Here is a 21,494-nt window from a genome sequence, read left to right on the forward strand (position 1 = left end):
CTCACACCACAGTTTGAGCACCTCTGAATTAGATAAGCCTATTAAACCTACAGGAATGAATACAAGGAGAGCCGGGGCACTGCAGCAGGATTACCACTACATTGGGGAGTTAAGGGCAGCTTTAAATTCCACCAAGGAAGCAGCATGTACCCATATCTCTAAGCCTAGGATAGACCTTTTACTAGCAGTTCAATTAGTTTTATCTTAATAACTTATACTCACCCTGCAGATGATTGCTAAATAAAAATATATCTCATTTTAGGCCCATAGAAGGCTCTTCCAACACTTAGCTTACAAACACTGAAGTGTGCGTATAACTTTACTCACTTGAGTAATCCTATTTAAGTCAATTTAAAATAAGTCAGTCAATGGGACTATCGATATGGGTAAAGTTAAGCACATGTTTACGTTTTTGGAGGATGGAGCCCTATATTTATATGTACTTACATGTCAGAAAGAAGTCAATAAAGTCAAATATAATAAGTGGGCAAATCAGTTTGGGATTTTAAAAAAATTACCTGAAATTTAAAATAAATCTTTTTACAAAGTCTGAGAAGGTTTGGTTTAGTTTTTAAAAACCTTTCATCTTTGCACTCCTTGGCTGGGAGTAGAAGTGTCAAAATACCTCAAGGAAGTCTACTGGTATGATGCTTCCAACCCAACCGGGAGCAGGAAGCACCAGAAAACTTACAAGAAAGCTCATTTTCACAAGTTTTACCACCCAGTTTTGCAGTTCAGAGAACAGAATGATTTCTTAACATAGGATGCATATAAATTCTATATGTCTTACCAGGTTCTGTACCATACACATTCTCTCACTTCTCAGCTCAGCTACAAGTCCATAGATGTCCACAAAATCATGATCATCTATATGCTGTGTTAAATGGTCCAGTGCAATATAAACCCCTGTTCTTCCAACACCAGCACTGTAAAGAACATATACAAAATAAAATATAGTTTATACACTAATTATTTTAATATATAAATTGCATATATAGCAGATCCAATGACTGGAAGTTGAAGCTAGACAAATTCAGACTGAAAATAAAGCTTACATTTGTAATGGTGAGAGTAAATTAGCCATTGGAACAATTTTCCAAGGATTGTGGTGGATTCTCCATTACTGACAATTTTAAAATCAAGACTGGATGTCTTTCTAAAAGATATGCTCTAGGAATAATTTTGGGGTAGTTTTATGGTCTGTGCTATACAGGAGATCAGACTAGATGATCACAGTGTTTCCACCTGGCCTTGTAATCTATTAATTCAAAACCTTGAAAAACAAATTTATTGTGCAAAGAAAACTGGGTCAAAACTAGAACCTTTATCCACTCTCCCACTCCTGTACCTTTATTGTTTGGGATAAAACGGAATCTAGATCTGAACTATGACCTGACTTTGGTCTTGCAAAGCCAAATCCTGACTCATGAGGTGTAAACTAACTCAAAACTGCCTTATTTAGCAAATTGCAGGAATGGGAGAGACTCAAAAAGCTTTTATATAAATCCCCACAAACTTTGCTGATTTGAATTCAACAAAACTGCAATCACAAGGTTCTGCAAAAACGAATTTTGGATTCCTTGGTGCCTTTCTATTAAGAACTAAATATAACAAAGAGGACTTTCATATAATGAATTGTTATACAAGAAGAATCTTTTGAAAAAAGGTGGGAATGGCGGAGGTGGCTAGTCCAACACTCTTGTGGCTAGAGATATTCTTCTTAATTAAAGGATTTGAAAATGAACAGGGCTACCATAAAAATCATTCCCACACTTGATAAGCAAGCAGTGTAAAAAATGCCAGGCAAGTGTAATATGATCATGTCTGCTTAGAAAATGTGTGACTTCACTCTGCAGTAACTGCAACAAGTGGAGAAGTTCTGCTAAGTGGCATTATAATAAATAAATCCTATGGATATGAGGGTAGGTATTGCTGCTGCAAAGTCATAGTGACATAAGCAAGGGAACAAAATCTCTGTTCCTTTTACACCTCTTTGCAGTGCAAAGGGGATGGAATCTGGCCCTAACTCCCATTTGGGGACAACCCCATCATAGGGGAGTCCTCAGAAGCATAGGGCCAGTGTAGTTGCCTCTATCACCAGTCTCTGGTGCAGGGCCTGTGTTGGGGGCGGGGAAGATGAGTGGCAGGTGAGCATTACGTTCCAGCAGTGACCATGTGGTGGATGATCCCTTAGTGAATCAACTACTGGAGCAAGTTAGAGCAGCCCCAATGTATTATAACCTGCACACAGATCAGGGATGGAGCAGAGAATTGAGAGCTGAAGCCAGATCGATCGCTGGTGTCCCCTCACACCAAGCACAGCAGAGAATCTGGTTCAGTGTTCTTAGACTGAATCATAACTTCAGATTGTGCACATTGGGTCAGTGGGGACACTAACAGACCATCTGAAAATGTGAAAAGAACTGTATAAAACTGTATAAAATGCAGACCCATTGACTACCTTACTGAAGAATTAGCCTTGCTCACACACTGATCCTTTGAAATGATAGTGCAATGGTGTGGCAAATGAAATCAATGGGAGCTACGGGAGCTGACAACAACCTCTCACAACCAGGCCATTGTTTTAGGTCCCTACATATAGATATGGGCATCTATTTTTAGGATTCAAGTTTGAAATCTGGCCTTTAAATGTGAAAGAAATTGTACATACAACCTTCTACTCCAAGTCTCCATTATCTGCTGGTTCCCATATAATTTCTGTCTCCTGATAATATATATGTAGATTTTAAACAAACTTTTCAACACTTCTTCCTTAAAGAAAGCTATAATTATGGTAGAAGTCATTAAAAAGTCAACATTTGTCAACTGTTACCACACACATATCTCCTATTTTAAATAAAGAGGAAATCTGATGTGAACTTTAATGTGACTTTATGGTAACTGCTGGAATAACTCTTTCACTGACATCATATCAGTTGGATTGCGTGGGGTGGAAGGGAAAACACAAATTGTTCTTCTACCTCCAGAAAGAGTTGAGGAGTGTTGGTAGGGAAACTTGCATTGCTGTCAGTGCTATACTGTGATTAAGAGAGCAGCCTTTTTTCCCCACTGCTGTCAATCTGACAATTTTCCTGGGTACTGATATTCACCTCAATGGTATTATATTTTAAACTGATTTAATGTATATACTTAATGTTCTGCTTACCTGCAGTGAACAACCATAGGTGTGTTGTCATGTGCTCGACTTGCACGGATCAGCTTGACAAAATGGATTAATGATGCTGTAGTTTCAGGGACCCCATGTTCAGGCCAGGCAGTAAAGTTACACTGACGTACCATCATACAATCCCCATGCTGGCACGCACAAATGACATAAAAGTTCTATATTAGAATTTTGAAACAGACCCATATTAGATCTAGAAATGATCTGCACTGTAACACCTAAGCTTCCATACCACATTCTTCTCATTAACCTTACCTAAAAAGGAAAGTTTGAGACAAGGTGCTGTCAAGTGTACTAGCATCAGGAGATAACTTCTTGTGCAGGGGTTTAATGACTGTTGTTTGTGAGATGCTGACAGCAATCCACCCATGGGAAAGTGTTAATGATCTCAACCAGCAGGAGACTTAATAATCCTCCATTTGACTTTACAAGCCAGAAGGGACTTGGGTCCAATTTGCAGATTACAAGGTGAAGTGTCCCCAGGTCTTCTAGAAGCTCAATGAGCAAAGCTGGCTGAAACTCAATCAGAGAAGGTATTCCATTTGACCCTTCTCACACTGACTTGCTACTGTCAAGGAAGCCAACTGGTCTAATTCCAATTACTCTTGTCTAGAAAGCAGATGGAAAGTATATATGCGGGACTACCACCCGATAGCAGTCATGATGATAACTCATAAAAGAAGCAGGTGACAATCTGACTTCTCAACTACTGTATTATTATTATGCATAAGGACAATTTGGATCTATGTTACTAAAGTAGGATGCAGTGAGGAGGATTATAGATGAAAAATGTACATGTTGATTTGCATGGAAAAAACCAAACTGTAACTCATCCATTTGGGGGTTTAAGACAAAGAGAAAAATTAAAGCCAATAATACAGGATATTTAATCGGCACGCTGATAAATGGCACTATTTAAGATGTAGTGTATTTCAGTGACTGCATATAGAACACTTAGTCAATTTAGAGAGCATGACTTGTGTTTTCTGCAAGCATCACATTGGTTGACAGGCATGAATTTATGTTTGCCAGCATACATTTCTGGCTGTAGAGCCCTCTTCTACTGTGGCTGCTTCTGTATTCTGTTTTAGCTACAAAACAAGATTATCGCATCTCTCTATCTTATTTTTAAATGTTTCAACATTCTGTACTATGTATACAATGTATTCCCAGGAGTCTGATAATTGAGATGGTTGCCTAATTGTCACAGTCCTGTTTCTACCAGCATGTGCCAAGAAGAGACAATGTATCTTGACATTTGGACATGTAGAGTCAGATCCCAGAGTCTGGCAGATTTGCACACTACACAGGTCAGTGCTGGAGGTGCAAAGGAGGAAAAGGATAGTCTTGGCCACTGTGTGCAGGACTGATTCCTGAGCCTAAATGCTCTTCTGATTTACACCAGCTGTTAATGGTTCCAAAGGCCTGAAACCACAGCTGTGGATCACAACAGCATAGGCGTATCTAGGCCATCCCTCTCATGCCAGTACAGAGAGTGCAAGTGGTGTTAAGACCCGCAGAGCCACTTGTATTGGGATGAACCTCCCAGGTATGGTTATGCCAGCTCTACAGTTCAAAATTGCTGCTGATGCAGTACAAAGCAGCTGGAATTTACCAGAGGACCTTGCCTGTGGTTGTTTATCTTAGAGGGATGCATTAGAAAGGATTTTTATCATTCCTGAATTTTTATAATTACTCTCTTCCAGAAAAGATATTGAGATATTCATGTAGAAACTTTGAATACAGCAGATTAGAAACTTAGTATCCCTGATATTCCACTTCCTACCACTCAGGTTTCACATCTCAGTTCTGTGGGACAGAAACTGGAGACATTTCTTAAAAAGGGCTAAAATCAAGGACACTATTGAAAAAAATATTCAGGAAAACCAGACAATGCAATGTATGAAACTTTGGGATTAAAAGAAGAACGTTTAGGGACAGCTGAGAGGGATGGAACACATCTGATATTCACTGGGGCTTGAAGAGTGTATTTGTATAAAAGTATTTTTCAGTGTTCCCTTACCCTTTCAATTTTTAGATCTCTGATCGTCCAGTCTATGTGAATATCTTCCACTAATTTAGTAATCACTATATCTCCAAATACAGTCACGGGTTTATTGTCTTCTGGCCAGTATTGGTGACATCTTACCTGCAATCAGAAGACACTACTTATTAACAATGAACGCATATAATCCTGACAGAAACAATATATATAATTTCCAGTTATCGCATGCAGTGTTAACTGATATGCCAGTAACTTACCCGTCCTTTTTCAAAACACTGTGTAAGCATCACAAGTGTTTTTGCTCTTGTCTCCCATACCATTCTCCAGAAATCACCCACTGTTCCTGGTAATGGTCCCTGAGTAGCAATAAACTCATTTGGACATAAGTAGCCCTAAAATGAAAATATTTAATAGATACAGAAAAAGAAATAGATATAGATAAAGAAAAAGCATGTGTTTGTGACTAATAATTATGCCTGCAACCATATCACCACAGGTTGTGAATTTGTCAGATATACTAAATTAAACAGAGATAGTCCTGGCAAGTTGTTGCATGGGAAAGCTCCAGGGAAAACCTAAGTGATGTAGATAATTCAATAGGTGATATTCCTTCCACTGAGTAAATCTATTCTAAACCAATGCCCAAATATGTTAAAGGCCCTGTGTTACTGGTAGTGGCATCTTTTAGAAAAGATATTAAATTGAAGTCATGGCCACTTACAGTCATTAAAAATATCCCAAGGTCACAGGCTATGGCTGTATTACCTTTAGGGCAGAGTTTCACCCACCATGATCCCAGGGAAGCTGTGGCTGGGGAGTGCAGGGGAGGGGGCAGCTCAATTAGTGCAAAACTGCTATGGATGCAGAGGTGTTGAAGAGCCCACATAGATTGCCTTGTCCTCCAATCAATCAGCCCAGGTTCAGAGGTGGCTTTTTTCCTGTCCAGGGAACCTCAGCCCTGAAAAGGAATGATCTAGGTTTCTCTGAGAGAGGATCCCTTGAGGTTCCCCTGCAGGTTTTTCCATGGAAGGGGATGATCTTGGTTTCTGTTTTTGTACAGAATTCTAAAATGAACTAAAAGTATGAGATCAATTTTTTCAAGCAGAGATTGCAGTACATGTGCCCCCCTGGCTGTCCTTCCACAGGATGGAACCAGTTTTCTTAAAGAGACCATTGGTACACCAAAAGCTCCATGTATTATATAAAATTAAAAAAGTAAATGTCACATTGCAGAGCTGAGAGTCCATCATGGAGTTCTGGTAATTACCCAGAACAATCAGGGCAGTAGTTTATAGCATTACCAAAACTCCTCAATGGAATTACAGCCCTATAATTCACAGCTGCCTGTTATTTATTTGATATATAATATACATAACAGGTGGCAGCGGGAAACTGCACTAATCCTCCCTAGTTGAAGAGTGAAGTGAGGAACTATAACTCAGGGATACAAAGTTCTGAGTTAATTATTTGCTTTCTCCCTTCACGGCTGAAACAGTAAAAATAAAAGTTGTGTTCCAATTTCCACTTGTTATATAGTATATACAGGGTGTTCCTCTTTCTCTCTCTCATATATATATATATATATATCAAGGTCTATATAAAGGGCCAAGTTCTGTAGCTCTGAAAATTGGTGGCCTTAGCAGCTGCAATATCCTATCAATGGAACAAAAGGCATTATGGCTGCCAAAGACAAAAGCAAGCAAAATGCCTACATGGGAAAGCTCTTAGCAGTAGCACTTGCTGCAGCCTTTTTGAAGGTGTTGTCTGAGCTCCTCAACACCGGCTTCTGAGTGCTAGTCAGTGAGGGGAAGGGTGGAGTCTCGTCCATCCTCCAATCTACCCAGCACACCATCTCAGAGGCCTTGAACACAGCAGATAGCTCTACAGCTGTGTTAACAGCATTTGTAGTAGGGTGGAAGGGCTCTTCTGTTCACCCACCCTGTTAGAATACTGTATAAACTGAGGAGTAAGCTTTGCTGACTAATAGAAAGGAAGGATGATGTTTAAGACAGTGGGGTGGGAGTCAGGTCTCAGGAGACCAATGTTCAATACCCAGCTCGGGTACAGACTTCCTGAGTGACCTTGATGGAGATGATAATGTTTTCTTTTGCTTACTCTTTGCTGTCTTGTTTTTTATATGGCAAGGTCTGCATAGCACAAATTGTCTCTTATTTTGTTTGTACAGTATGTAGTGCAATAGGGTTTTGACCTTAGTTGGGACCACTAGGTGCCACTGTAATAAAAACAGTAAGTAATTATAATAATCATCACTTCAGGGATAGCTTGATTACTTTACCAGGATGCAAGAGGGGGCATGACTACGATACAGGGAAAAAGGGGCAGAGACAGGGAGATCCTGCAGAAAACCTTGAGAAACAGATAAGTCCAGGGATAAATGTTTTGCTACTATTACTTGAGCTACCAATAAAGCCAAACCCCAGAGAAGGCATTATCTGGAGCAGGATGGGAATAGCATCTACCCACCCTCTTTTGCAGAAGGATTGGAGGAAAGAGACACAGTGTTCTCTCCCAGCATAAACAGAGTATTTTAATAACCTGTTTTGTCCATGTTTAAACACATCAGATTATTCAATTGCATTAAAATATTTTGGTAGCAGTTATGTCATTGAACAAAATCACAGCTACTCTGTCATTCAGGGGCATATTTATATTTTACGTTTTTCCTCATCATAATTAGCATGAAATAATAAGGGGCATCATAAAAACATTACCCATTGGTATAGGAATATTCAGTTCAGTTCTATTTATTTTTACATAGCATCTTTTATGGACAATGCTCTAAAATCCTTAACCAAGAAACACAAAATAGTGCCGTATCCTATACCACTGACATCAATGAGAGTTTGACAATTGGTGTCAATGGGAGAAAGGTGAGATAACTTCCAGAAATGAATTAGCTGACTGTGGTTGTTTTATGGTTAATAAGCACAACCCAACAATAAAAATGCACTCATTAAATTAGATGCTTTAAAACTAATTATGTTCAATGCCACACATGGACACATGAACTCGTAGTGATAGAAGTGGCAGTATGGCAATAGCAGCTGCAGTGGATGGAAAAAAAATTAGAAGCATGTTCTGATATAAAATATATTCCCTTTTAAGTCACTTTTGCAAAAGAAAATAAAAATAGAAAAAATGTGATGAGCATTATGAGAGACTTCCAACTTACAGAGACATAGCTGGCATTGATGTAATCAGACCCTGGCATACCAGCATCAGCTATCAGCTTTACTCTGTTGTTATTATCTGTAGCAGAAAATAAAGTCTATTTCATTGTGATGTTTACTTGTAAGCTACAGTGACATGCATTAGCTGTTCCTATGATGCTGACAATTCAAAATTAATGTTATCATTGGTTTAGTTGATGTTATTAAACTTGCCCTGACAAAATAGTACAGTAATTGCAACTCACAAGAACTATTTTACCATCCTGCTTTATTGCATAGTCATTCTCCTCCCTTTCTCTTTACATTTCAATGCATTTCCAGTTACACTTTTTTTCTCATGCTGATTATTTCTAATGCAAATGCCTAATGCCCCAATCCTGCAATCTGATGTGTGCAGGCAGACCTGATATACCTGTGCAGAGCCATTGACTTTAATGAGGTGCTGCAATGGTGAAGGGGTCCTCCACATGGATCAGACTACAAGACTGGAGTCTAATTATTTATATGTGTTTGTTCTGTTACATTCTGCTACCGTCAGGACACATCCTGAGGTCCCTATAGAGCTTTAACTCATTTTTTTAGCCAGGCAAATCCCTATTATAGGAAGTTTGCCTGAGAAAAAAATGAGTAAAAAATGAGGCAAGACCTCAGAATTTGGCCCATTATGAGTATATAGACGTGATGAAAAATAGGAAATATGTTGTGGGTGAAAAAGATTCTGAATAGGTACATGCTGAAATCAATTACCCATTTCCTGACATTTGCTTTTGCAAACCAGTAAAAAGAAAGGAGATTATAAAACTAAAGATTTCTGAAGCACTTCTGACAATGTGTTATTGGGTACCATGAATATCAATTTTTAGCAATTGTAAAATAGAGTACAGAGTGTGTGTTGAACCAGGCAGCAGATAACAGAGACAGCTGCTCTGTGAAGTTTAATAGCACAGAATGTAGCTACATTAACAGAGGAATGCCATGCTCCCCATCTCACATCACAGTTAATGCTTAAAATAATAATGGCATTTCTTGTCTTATTAACTGAAAAATGAAGCACTGTGGAGTACAGAGAGACAGACTCCTGTCTCCTGTGATAAAATCTAGCCTTGGTTTATAAGTTATCATACATTCACTCTGATCTTCAGTGGAACTCTTGCAGCATATTTGCAAGTATCCATAAGAAAGCATCACCAGGCTCATAGGGAAAACAAATGCATAAATGTGGATTTTGCACTTAATTTACTTTTAACTAAGGGAAAAAGTCCTGGAAGAATGTTAAAGAGTTTGCTACTTGGGTTAAATTACAAAGCTAAGAAACTATTTGGGCTACAATTTCTTGCACTTGCATGTTAAAGCTTGCAAGAGCAAGTTGAAAGCCATTGACAAATAATCCGTACTCAAGTGAACAAAAGCAGACTATTTGTTAGCAAATTGTAATATAACACGTACATTATTATAGTAACATATAGAGAGACCAAATGAAAAATTCAGATGCATTCCAAACAAACCCTGTACTTCTAGAGTTAGAGAGTAAAAAAGAGAGACCAATTAGTAAAACACATACATGGCTTTATGTTTGGAAAGCGATTCTTAGACCTGTTCCAAGGCAGATCAGCGTCAGCTGAAGCAAGGTCTGGAAGAAACTTGGGAAGTTCCTGTAAGATAATGTATATTTGTTAGAAAGCCTTTAAATTTGCTTTGTACTCAGTATTACAAATGGATCAATAATACAATTTCCCCTCATATAGTCACTCCAGCAAAAGGAGGAATTTTCAGTTCTATGATATGTTGCACCTCTAAGGGCAGCTGGAGACACTGCAGAAGCATTTCACCTCACCCTCAACCCTAGTTACATCAACAGCGTCAGATGCAGCACTGCAGAAAACACTGTCAGGCTGAACAATTTAAGCTTACATGAACTTTCACCTTTAAAAGTCTGGATAAAGTCAGACTATCACCTTTTTTGCTTTTTCCTGTCTTTTCATGATGCTGTATAATGTGGTAACAATGTCTTATGTGACTTTTGAGTAATGCCTTTTCCTATTTCCTGTAGCTTGGGAGAGCTCTTGCCACCGCATGAGAACTGATGAGTGTTTAATCAAACAGAGACAACTGGCAATTAGTTATTGCTCACCGGTCTGTTCCTGAGGGGGTTGGGCAAGTGGGGGTTGGGTTTCGTAGCAAGTGAACCATAGTTTCATAACTGTTCATGAATTCTATTACTCAGGGGCAGAGATGGGTGAATCATTCACAGAAAAGATCTTATTTGATGAAATTATATATAAAAGCAGACTTTCCTAGAACCCAAAGGAGTGAAGAGGAGAATATTCCATGTAGTCTAGTATGGGCCTTCCAATAGACACAAAATTTATGTGTGATTATTAATTTATCATGGTGATGGGCAATACAGAAAAACCCTTAGGCAGACAGAATTTAACTACTTCTTTCTGTTTGTAAATTATCTACAACCAGACTAACTTTCATATTTTTGTTCATTATTTGATGAGTGGCTTATTAAGCACATTTCAACTTATGTATTGCTCACAAATTATTAACTGTACCTATTGCTTTAAGTATTGGTTATTCATAATTTGCCATTTGTGCTGTGTAACTGATCACCTTCTTCACTTAATATTGTTTCTGCTCCCTGGCTGAATTGTTCCCAAAGCCAGAAGAGCTTTCAGTATGGCTTGCAAACACCCTGATACTAATTCTTATCAAATGCAAGTCTGCATGAGATTTCATGATAGTTTTCCCATCTGTGAATGTTCTTGTGAACAGAATTTCATGTACAAACATTCAGAAACAGCAAATAATATAGATCATGAATAGTGTCAAGGAGCAATGGTGTTTGTTATTCAAATGATTTTTCACAAATACTTATTTTAAGCATTCATCCAGACCTACTTGGTGTCTTCAGTTATAGAGAACAATATGATTTACTGTACTTAATTTTCTTATTACATTTTGTAAATATATGTAGTAAAATATAAGAATTGCCATAATGAAACAAACCATCCAACAATAAGCATACTAGTCCATTTAGTCCAGCACCCTATGTCCAACAATTGCTAATGCCTAATACTCAGAGGAAAGTTCAAAACCTCACAGAGCATCATATTGTGTGCAATTATATCTCATGGGAAATGTTGTCCTACTTCCAGCTAATGAGAGGAAGACTGGATGGCCTTTATAATTCTATCCTTGATTGTATAATTGCAGGCACTATTCTTTTAGAAAGGAAAGACAGTCTTATGATTAAAGCACAGGACTCAACTTTAGGGGAACTAGGTTCTTGGAGATGTAATGCTCTTCCTGTGAAATCACATAGGAGGAGATTTGCAAAGAGCAGTTAGGTGCTCAACTTCCATTGAAAGTCAATGGGAGCATTTGTGCCCTTGAAAATCTGCCCCTTAATCTGTGTAGGCCCATATGCCTTAATACAACTCAATGATTTTATTCTTCCTCTTCCCAAAGAAGAGGCGAGCAATTCACCCTCAAAATTTACAAGTCTCCTTATATATAAAAGTTGACATTTTTCAACTTACCTCAATGTATGTCAAAGGAATAAACAATGTGGTTAATAGACACAAAGTTAATATAGAACTAAAGAACATGCTGTTGCAAATTACCAAACACACATGTTAAAAAAAAAAAAAGAATTGATTTAGCTTTGATTTTGTCTCCTGATTAATACTGTTTGTTGTCAATCTTGTCCTTGGTTAAACCAGTGGCCATTCCCAAAACTGGTTCTTTCTTGGTAGTCAGTTGTGTAGCTCTCTTTTGTCAATAACATTTTAATTTATAAGGCAGTAATGCCTTGATCCTGCAATTGGCTCCACTTGGGAAGTCCCCTGAACCTGGACAGAGCCCAGTTGATTTCTAAGGGTTGAAATCAGGATTCAATAATGGCAGGAAGTAAAATGGGTGGTGGACAAGTTATAAGTTCCTGTATTCATAAAGCGTAAAATTCTTCTTTCTTCACACAAAGCTTCTGTCATTGGATTTTGTGTGGGAAAGTAAGCAAGAGTGTTGGGAGGTGGCATTCTCCCAAGCTCTGTGGCCGTTTGCAGGAATTTGGACCATTATTTCCATGTTAAGTGCATATCCCAAGAGCCTGACCTTAATTTGCCAATTTGAGGCTGCAGCAGAGAGCCCTCTGCAATTCAGAGGCACCCTGTGTTACTGCTCTAACTATGCCCCCATGCCTTGATCAGATCCATCACAGCTCTCAACTGGTGCTAACGGCCTTGTGCCAGCTCTCCACACCAGGATAAATTTCACCCCAACTGATTATTTTAGCACAAGATAAGGATTATTTAGAGTCTCAAATTCAATGATGATGATTTATTACAGAAGGAATGTTTCTCTTCAGGTTTATAAACTTTTCAGATAACTCCTTTATGCAGTATATATTATAGAACTTTTTTGGTAAGATGGGGACTTTTATTGAAATATTTGGAGTAGTTGACATGCTTATTCATTAATAGCACTTACAAAACATATTGTAAAATACTCACCATAACAGTATCGAATACCACACAAGCCTGATTTTCCAAAGGTCTCAGGAGACATGCAAAACCTTCAGAAAACTAAGGGTTCAGGAAATGGGTGAAGATGGTCCACCACCAGTTAGCATGGCTCCTTACAGCCTCCTTGCCTGCACAGTTGATTGATATGCCTTACCCCAGGACCACAACCTATCCCTGGGTGCTGGCTGGCCTTGGATAAGCCCATCTGGAAGATCTTCACTACATTTTAGAGTTGGGGAAGCTGAAGTACAGTACAAACTCAGGGGGCATATAAAAATTTTGGGTATGTCTACATAGCACTCTCAGCCTGGGCTCTGGCTCAGGTTTTATGTCCAAGAGGGGCTTGGACATAAATCAATGTGACTTGAGTTAACAAGCACTCAGGACCTGGGTCCTAGGACCCTATTAGTGGAGTGGGTCAGAGCCCAAGTCCTTCTGGGACTCAGGTCTAATCCCTGTTATTTTACAGTGTATCTGAGTCAGAAGGTCTGCATGACACAGTATAGACACGTTAGCATGGCTGTGAGGCCTGGGTCCAGCAACCGTAAGCCCAGATTTACACTGCAGAGTGTTTTCTCAAGTGTGGACTTGGAAAAACCAATTTCACAAGTCTAGGTCTCACAAACCTGAGTCTACAATGCACTGCAGACCACACCCTTTCGTTAACTAAGAGTTCAGTTAGTAATTTAGTCAAATTAGGGTTTTGCTATAAGTATTTGATTAAGTTTTAAAAAATGATCATACTACTACTACCTGATAGAACATTATAATTAATGTTAGATTTTAATTAATTTCAGTGCTATAATCTTTAACCCTATAATTGTTGTGAAACTATAATGCCTAAAAGCAACATTAGAAACTTTCCAGTGATGAACTTTAAAATGTGAAAATGTTATTGCTAAGAAAACTTTTCATCTGCTCAGTCATGCATAATACAATTATAATCGCTCCTGTTCTAGTGAAATAACACTTCTACCCTTGTAAAAAAGCTTCCTCTGCATTACTGCTCACAAGAATTTTATGGCGCTTTTTTATTATTAAATCCAGTCCAATAAGACTTAAGGAGCATAGCCAAAAAGCTGTAGGAAATATCATTAATCTTTTCACACTTTTGTTGTTGTTCCCAGAGAGACTGAAATATTATAATCTAGCAGTATAAAAGTCAATTGTTTGATTCTTCATTTTTATAAATCCAAATAGTAAGCAATTCATGACAAATCTATAAATCCAAAACGGTAAAGTCACCGGAGATTGACAAATTATTTTTGTGATGGCAAATAACTGAATATGTTAGACATGATGATGATGATAAGAATTCTAAAATAACAAAAAGAGTAGATAAAGTGTAAAAAAATAATTTAAATGTGATAGCCATAAAAAAGAAGTTACTTAAGAAAACATTGAAAAGTTTATTTGAGGTTTAAATGTAGTTTTGAAATTGTATATTTATGACATAGATGTCATGTGTACTTTGAAAACTAATCATTTTTCAACTGGAATCAGACGACTTGCAGAGTTAATGGCTCAAATGCTGCTGGCCATAGCCACATGAGCAGTTCCAGTCCCACTCAGGCTCTTCAAAAGAGCAAGACAAGCAAGATTTGGCCTATTATTTGTAAAAGAATGAAAGTGTATGGACCCAAGCTTGCTCCCATTGAAGCTGATGACATAATTCTCCATTGGTTTTTATGGGAACATGATTGGTCTCTTCACCTTTCACTAAATAAATGTCAGCTATGTATTTTGGGCTTTTACTCCTGAAGAAAATGACGTTGTTTAAAGTGGTTAGGTATATCTGAATGAACCCCGTAAGATAACATCCTGTACGATCAGTTACAATCCAATACATGTCATATCTTGATCTAAGCATAAAGATCTGATTTTTTTTCAAAATAAAACAATATCATGATTAAATGTAAAGCAAAAATAAAGCACCAAACAAAATATTCTCAAACTACATGTATATTTCTATAAATTTTTAGAAATATCACTTTAATGTCACAGTCTAGCTTACTACTGAGGATGGTGTCATAGCAGGAAGGGCTAACGAAGATCATCTTTTGCTGACACACTAGGTGAATAATTCTGATCAGGTTGCAACAAAGACTACACAACTTAAATCAGTGTAATATTACTTTCTAAACAATCAATGTAGTAATTGGGTATTGATTATCAAGGCCAGAGTCCTTCATGGCCTTGCATGCTTAAAATGGACATGAAATGTGACACATGAAACGACTGGAGATCTTGCGATGTTGTGACAACTGCTAGTAACATACCGAAAATTCTTCTTGAAACTTTAGGTTGTTGTTTGTGCAAAGTTCTTCAACATGTTGTAGGAAGGATTTCTTGCTTATTGGCCTAGAAGTAATGATAGAGGAGTTAGACACATGTGAAGGTTGGGTTTTGGTTTATTTGTTTTTCATTTAACCACTGGCTTATCAGAAGAAATTGTTATCCAGTTTACTAATAATTGATATTTGCAGAGATAAAATAACATTATATAAATAACTGACAGTGTGGTTATATGATTTGTTTAGAGCATTTCAAAATAAGAGCATGTTCTCATCTATTACTCCTTCTGATCTAGTTATTAGCTTTAACAGTCTTGTTGGGTGGGATTGTTTTTTAATACATTTAGCATTCCAATACAGGGTTTTGATATTAATGTACATTTGTAAGGTTATCATTATATTCTAAAATACATAATATCTCTTTGTTGCACTGAAAACATTTTATACATTGCAAGGTTTTAGACATATAAAATATTGCAGTGACCTCATTCTCATAATGACATGGTTTTTAAACCCCAAGGAGTTTAAATATCCCTGTATTACTTCCCAAGCTAAAACACAGGCATGCAGACTTCACCCCAGAGAGAGAGAAGGCATTTCTCCAGTTACCATGCAATTAGTCATGCTTTTATGATTTATACTCAGCTTGGAGTTTTTTCTAATGAACATAGAAGGAGGAACCACACATTCACACTCATCAAACTAGTGAAGTGATAGCCATAATATAAAAATCTTTAATCAACTTACTTGATGGATTTTCTATAACTAAGTAACCTGCAACAGAGATTGTGTTAAATGCAATAAGCTGTGAGTCAGAGAATAGAGTGCATTCTGATAAGGCTCTAGATGCAAAATTCAAATAACTAAAGAATCAAAGCTAAATTGATTTCAGTGGATTGGGATAATATTGTATTTTAGATATCTTGGATAACTGTCTTATTGAGCTCTTACTTTATGTATTTATAAGAATAGCAGATGCAGTTTCAGCCTATTATTCTCTTCAAAGCATCTTACCAATGTTCTGTGGTAAAATGCTCACTGGCCCAAGATATCCACACATCAGATACAACACTGCTTAACTTATATCGGACATTCCATTGTTTTACATTAAGGATATAGCATAAAATGAAATGTGTTCATGTCATTCTTTTACGGGCAAAGTCAGAGACTCAGTGTCAAGCCCAAGAAGCATAGTTGAGGATTTGGGTGATAAAGGAAGCCTGCCTCCCAGGCCATGTAGCAGCTCTGGGGATGCTCAAGAAGGCTACTCAGCACATAAAGCCCTTTGTAGCTCCAACATGTTCCCATCTTTCAAATCTTTGAGCTTTATGACTATATAGAAGCTAAATGGTGAATGCCAAGATTTTCAAAACTGGTGAGTAGGTTCCAAATTCCACATTTAAGCCTCTATATAAGTGGCCTTACTTCAATGTGAGTTTCTGGGTGCTCAGCAAATTTGAAAATCAGGCTACATAGTTAGGCTCCCAAGGCCAATCCTACAAGGGTATTTCACATGGAGGCACATTGCAGGATCAGGACCTAAATATTCTATTTTGTTCTATATAGGTTCTTATACCATGCTTATCACCGTAGTATCTGAACACCTTCCAGAGGTGCATCAAGTCCTATCAATTTAGGGGCTTAACTTCAGGTACTCAGATTTGCAGATCGTGCTGAAAAATCTCTAGCAAAGAAATTCAAAATGAAAAATTTTAAAGGATGATTTGGTCCTTCAAAAATGTACACCTTTAAATACATTTTAGAAAAAGGAGAAGTGGGAATATGAATAAGAAACAAAAATTATATTAAAACAACTGCAGAGCCATATATTATTAAATTATCTGCATAACACAATAGAAGTTAATGTCAAGGCTACAGTATATGTGCACTGGTAATGTGTATTGTGTTGATATGATAATTTTCTCAAAACAATGTAAACTGGCTAGTGGAACCAAATTAGAGGAAATCTGTATCCAAAATAAGGCTTACAAAGAACTAGATCCTGTCCTACTGAAATCAAAAGGATTTTTGGAACCTACTTCAATCAGAGCAAGACTATACCCAAAGTGCACAACAGGCAGCTAAGGGAGAGGTGGAAACTCAGAATGGGCAGAAAAAGAGAGTGAAGAATGATAAAGAATTGACACCCTTTGCATGAACACAGAACTTCCCTGTGTAGTGTGTTCACAAGTTTAACTAGCACTTATTGTATTCTGGTTTACTCATATTGGCAAGCTTGCATTTACTTGTCACATAAACCAACCTTTACAGACCTTAGCAGCTTTACAGAGCTAAAGTTTTCTCAGGGAGAAACTATTCTTGAATAATTACTCCAACATATTGGGCACAGATGTGCTCGCTTTTGAACATCAGGCTCTCCTCTCTCTCTATAATTTTTTTGGATAAAATTCTTAGCAGATTCTGCAAAAAAAATGCTGCTTGTTCTTCCTTTATATTTGAATCCCACTGTCTTCTACTTAGAGCAGTGGAATAAAAATCAAGTCCCAAATGACATCCTAATAATTTCTGAGATACTGTTGGCTTCACTCTCCTAGGACTGCTAGTGATTAGTGACTTACTGCATTTGTAGTTCTGTCATTTGGGAATTGACATTAAATTTACACATCACATGAGCATTCAGAGTATGACATTTAGCCCTCTACAGTCAAGATATAGTGGACCCTACAGCTATGGTCAAGATATAGTGGATTCTACAGCTAAGACACTGAGACAGGACCACAACAACATTCTTTGCACTCTTGTTGGCAGTGCAACATGGGACATCGAGCACTGAACAGTCATGGAGACTGAACTAAACTTTCACTCCTCCATGTGCTTCCTTCCAGCTCATGTTTGTGTTGCTAACCAGAAGATTTATATTTTCAGTGCTGGTCATTTTGCACCTTTCACAAGAGCTAAATGTTTTTTATGAAGTTGTGCCAAAGTTTTTGAAACTTGGGTGCCTAAAGTTTGACACCTACCTCCATAATTAGGCTCCTAACTGAAGGATCTGATTTTCAGAGGTACTGAGCTTTCAAAAATCCCTATGTAGCAAGCGGGGGGCTACAGATGGGCTCAGCACCTGTGAAAATCAGGCCATGTAGTTTAATCAGGCCATTTAGTTTAATTTGTTTAACCTGAGACTTTTGAAGTATTGTTGTATAAGAAGCTTCACAATAAGTGAACTATGAATGATGAGTGTAGCTCAATGGAGTTTTGCACAGGACAATTTTATGCTTGGTCGCAATCTTCCAAAGGTTTAAAAATTAATCTTATTTTATCTCGATATTTCTAAAATGAAACATTGTGATTAGAGGTATAAGTTTTATCATATAGTATTTTTTAATGTACAAATACTAGTCTGCCAACAGCATGGCTTCACTTACATTCCAGTCCTCTGTATGAAACATCATGATTCAAATATCATCAGATCACGAAAAGTGCAACACATACTCAGACTGTAAAGTGACAAATTCCCCTATTTCAACAGCATAATTTAACATTTCCATTTACTCTGCATTTAAAGGGGGGAAGTAAAGCAAAGCATTCTCTAAGCTAAAGACCACTTTTTGCTTTGTATCTGATTTTCTTTTTAAACAGTGTATTGTTTCACGTATGGGATTTTTTAAAGTCTATCAGAAATCTGAATCCCACTCAGATTACTTCTGATAGACCTAGGAAGAAGCCATTTATTTATGTTGGCAAGGGTAACTGAAGACCATATAGTCATACAGATTCAGCTTTCTCTCTGGGTCAATCAGCTGAAATCTATAGGGAATTAAAACTTTGTCCAAATGGAAAACCACAGAAATGAATATGTAGACTAAAGGCTTAACTCATAAGTACCACTGACACTTGCTAGGAATAACTGAGGAAATAATTTTTAACAAGTTAATTGAGACCGACATAGGGCTTAACCCTTTCCAACTGATCAAGGGCAATGGTGAGAGGATACAAGGCCCATTCCCTTCCACTGCACAGTGGCTAGGTGCAATCTTGATCCTTGGTACACTAAACTGAGGGACACTAGCACTGACAGTTGCATTAGAACTTCTACAGGGAGCACATAGGTTTGAGACAGGGGCAATGATATCACCATGCCCTCTTCCCTTCAACCACATCCACAGAAGAGCTTGGCTGGCATAGGGGAAGGGAGAGAGTGAAATGGAGGAGTGAGGATGGGACAATAGCAGCTTTAAGGCACCTCTGGATCTTCTTTATTCTTGATAGTGCCACATGGCTGGTCTAATTTACACTCAGTTATAAGAGCCTTTCAGGGCCATTCTGCAACCAAGAATAGCTAGAGCACAATATTCTCAGGCCTGGTCCGCTCTTTCCTCAAAAAATCCCTGGCATACCTCAATGCCAGAAGGTACAAGGGATGGCAGTCAACTCTATGCCATCCAGGAATACCCCCATGAAGTTGTATTCCCTAAGGTCCATTGTCACGAGGTTTACAGCCCTTTCACAACACAGACACATGAAGAGACTGCAATAGAAGAGAGAATCTGTTCCTTTACTTGGACTGTAGGTCATGACAACGTTGATCATGAGAAAATGCTTCATGGTATGTATGATAAATTGGGGATATATCTCCGTCAAATTGATTCTGGGGGCCAACCTGTGCCAGCCCTATCTCCAAGGCTGCTCTAACTTATACCAGCTGAAGTATGGTATGCCAGCCGACAACTGGCAGAGCACTGTGTTGTGCACAGAAGTGTAGGAATGGGTGGTTGGTGCAGGAAGTGGCTTTACCTCAAAAGATTTCCCCCACTGTGAGGGAATTCTTAGCTGGCCAGTTACAGAACACTGTTTTCAATGCTTCACATTATATAGGACAAGCGGAAATGATACACATGGCCAGATTCCTTCCCCAAACTGGCTCATTTATGCTGCTTAGATGGCACAAATGGGCTAGAATCTGGCAATAAATTTGCTAACTAAGTATTCCCTCATCATTTGAAAAGTTGTCATTGAGCAGCTGACTATGTGCGTATGATAACTCAACCAACTCATGACAGTGAGGAAGTGCAGAAATAGGAAGTAGTACCACATTTTGAATTTGTGATGGTCACAGCGCAAGCATCAGCATGTAGCATACTAACGTAACATATTAACATGACACCTTTACATTCCATATTGCTCTTATTACATCAAAGCCAGAAAGTGAAAGTGACTCAAAATACAGCCATTGGTAGGGTAACTAAAACTGCTAAATTACTGCTCAGTAAAGTCCTTGCTGTGCATAAATCACTTAACAAAGTGCACATAAATATGAAATATTACAGTTTTGTAGCCTAACCTGCAGGGTTTGACATTCTATAAATCCAAATTGGACATAATTTAGGCAGAGCAGTGGTAAAGTGGAACTCTCCCATGTAACATGGTATTTGACCCCCTAGAATTTTTGCTGAGATCTTAATTGAATGCTTTGTGGTAGCATGGACAGTACAATAGGCATCTGAGGAGAAACAGAAGGATTTCTCCTGAATACGCAAATTCTAATTCTTGAAGAAAAGTGTAAGGCCCAGTTTTGAATTCACATTGATATATGAAGTACTCTAATTATGATCTTTACATTTTGTACATCTGATGAGTTGAGCCTGACTTAATTTCTGTAAAAAAATTGCTCTAGTTTGTTTTAAAATAGTTGCAGAATAATAGTATCTTAACATTAGTAACTGAAATCAAAGATAACAGGATGACAAATACAATCATTTGTCATTAGCATTACCATATAACAGTATAGGCTGCAAATATTAATTTCATTTTCATTACCAAGAACACACTTTGGAAAATTATATACTTTGGACAAAGATCAGCAAAGTATAGCAGCACACACGTTCCAAAACATTATGGAAATCACACCAGGTCTCTTCAACAGTGCAATAACTTACTGGATGACAAATATCTCCTTGCGTCTAAAGAAAAATGAGGAGTATCTGGAAGTAAAATCCATTAATAATTTAGTACACAAACAAAAACGGTATTGTTCTTATTTCGCTAACAATTTGCAAATTTATAAATTGTAGGAAACTTCTCCATTTTTTTTTTTTTTTGGATCCACATTTCTCTGAGTTACAGCTACGAAGGTGCAAAGGGTTGGTATCTGTCTGCTGAAAGTGAACATCTCCCCCATTACTGCCAACAGGTATTAGACTATGTTATCTCAACAAAATGTGGGCATGCTGCCCACACAGAATGCATTGCATTCATTAGCACCAGAGAATTCCCAGTATGTTTGGCCATGTGCTGCAAGTGGCCACTCTTGAATGTACAAACTTGAACAGC

General features: G+C 37.8%; 1 protein-coding gene across 11 annotated transcripts in view; it reads right to left on the minus strand.

The window, feature by feature from the left end:
• The window catches only part of PTPRQ (protein tyrosine phosphatase receptor type Q), a 201,253-nt gene that overhangs the window by 8,538 nt on the left and 171,221 nt on the right, over positions 1 to 21,494 (minus strand). For 9 of the 11 annotated variants that reach the window (XM_067559886.1, XM_067559884.1, XM_067559892.1 and 6 more), the window contains 9 exons: positions 21,101 to 21,145; positions 15,951 to 15,977; positions 15,189 to 15,270; positions 9,942 to 10,032; positions 8,383 to 8,459; positions 5,447 to 5,581; positions 5,208 to 5,333; positions 3,167 to 3,315; positions 791 to 926 (listed from right to left, as the gene is read on the minus strand). In XM_067559886.1, coding sequence (XP_067415987.1) covers positions 791 to 926; positions 3,167 to 3,315; positions 5,208 to 5,333; positions 5,447 to 5,581; positions 8,383 to 8,459; positions 9,942 to 10,032; positions 15,189 to 15,270; positions 15,951 to 15,977; positions 21,101 to 21,145 — 868 coding nt within the window. The remainder of the gene's footprint in view (positions 1 to 790; positions 927 to 3,166; positions 3,316 to 5,207; positions 5,334 to 5,446; positions 5,582 to 8,382; positions 8,460 to 9,941; positions 10,033 to 15,188; positions 15,271 to 15,950; positions 15,978 to 21,100; positions 21,146 to 21,494) is intronic. The other 2 variants (XM_067559887.1, XM_067559888.1) reach the window with 2 other exon arrangements.

Source organism: Emydura macquarii, unplaced genomic scaffold, assembly GCF_026122565.2.
Source record: "Emydura macquarii macquarii isolate MOO-44397 ecotype Brisbane River unplaced genomic scaffold, CSIRO-AGI_Emac_v2 contig_2205, whole genome shotgun sequence".
Classification (NCBI taxonomy): Eukaryota; Metazoa; Chordata; order Testudines; family Chelidae; genus Emydura; species Emydura macquarii.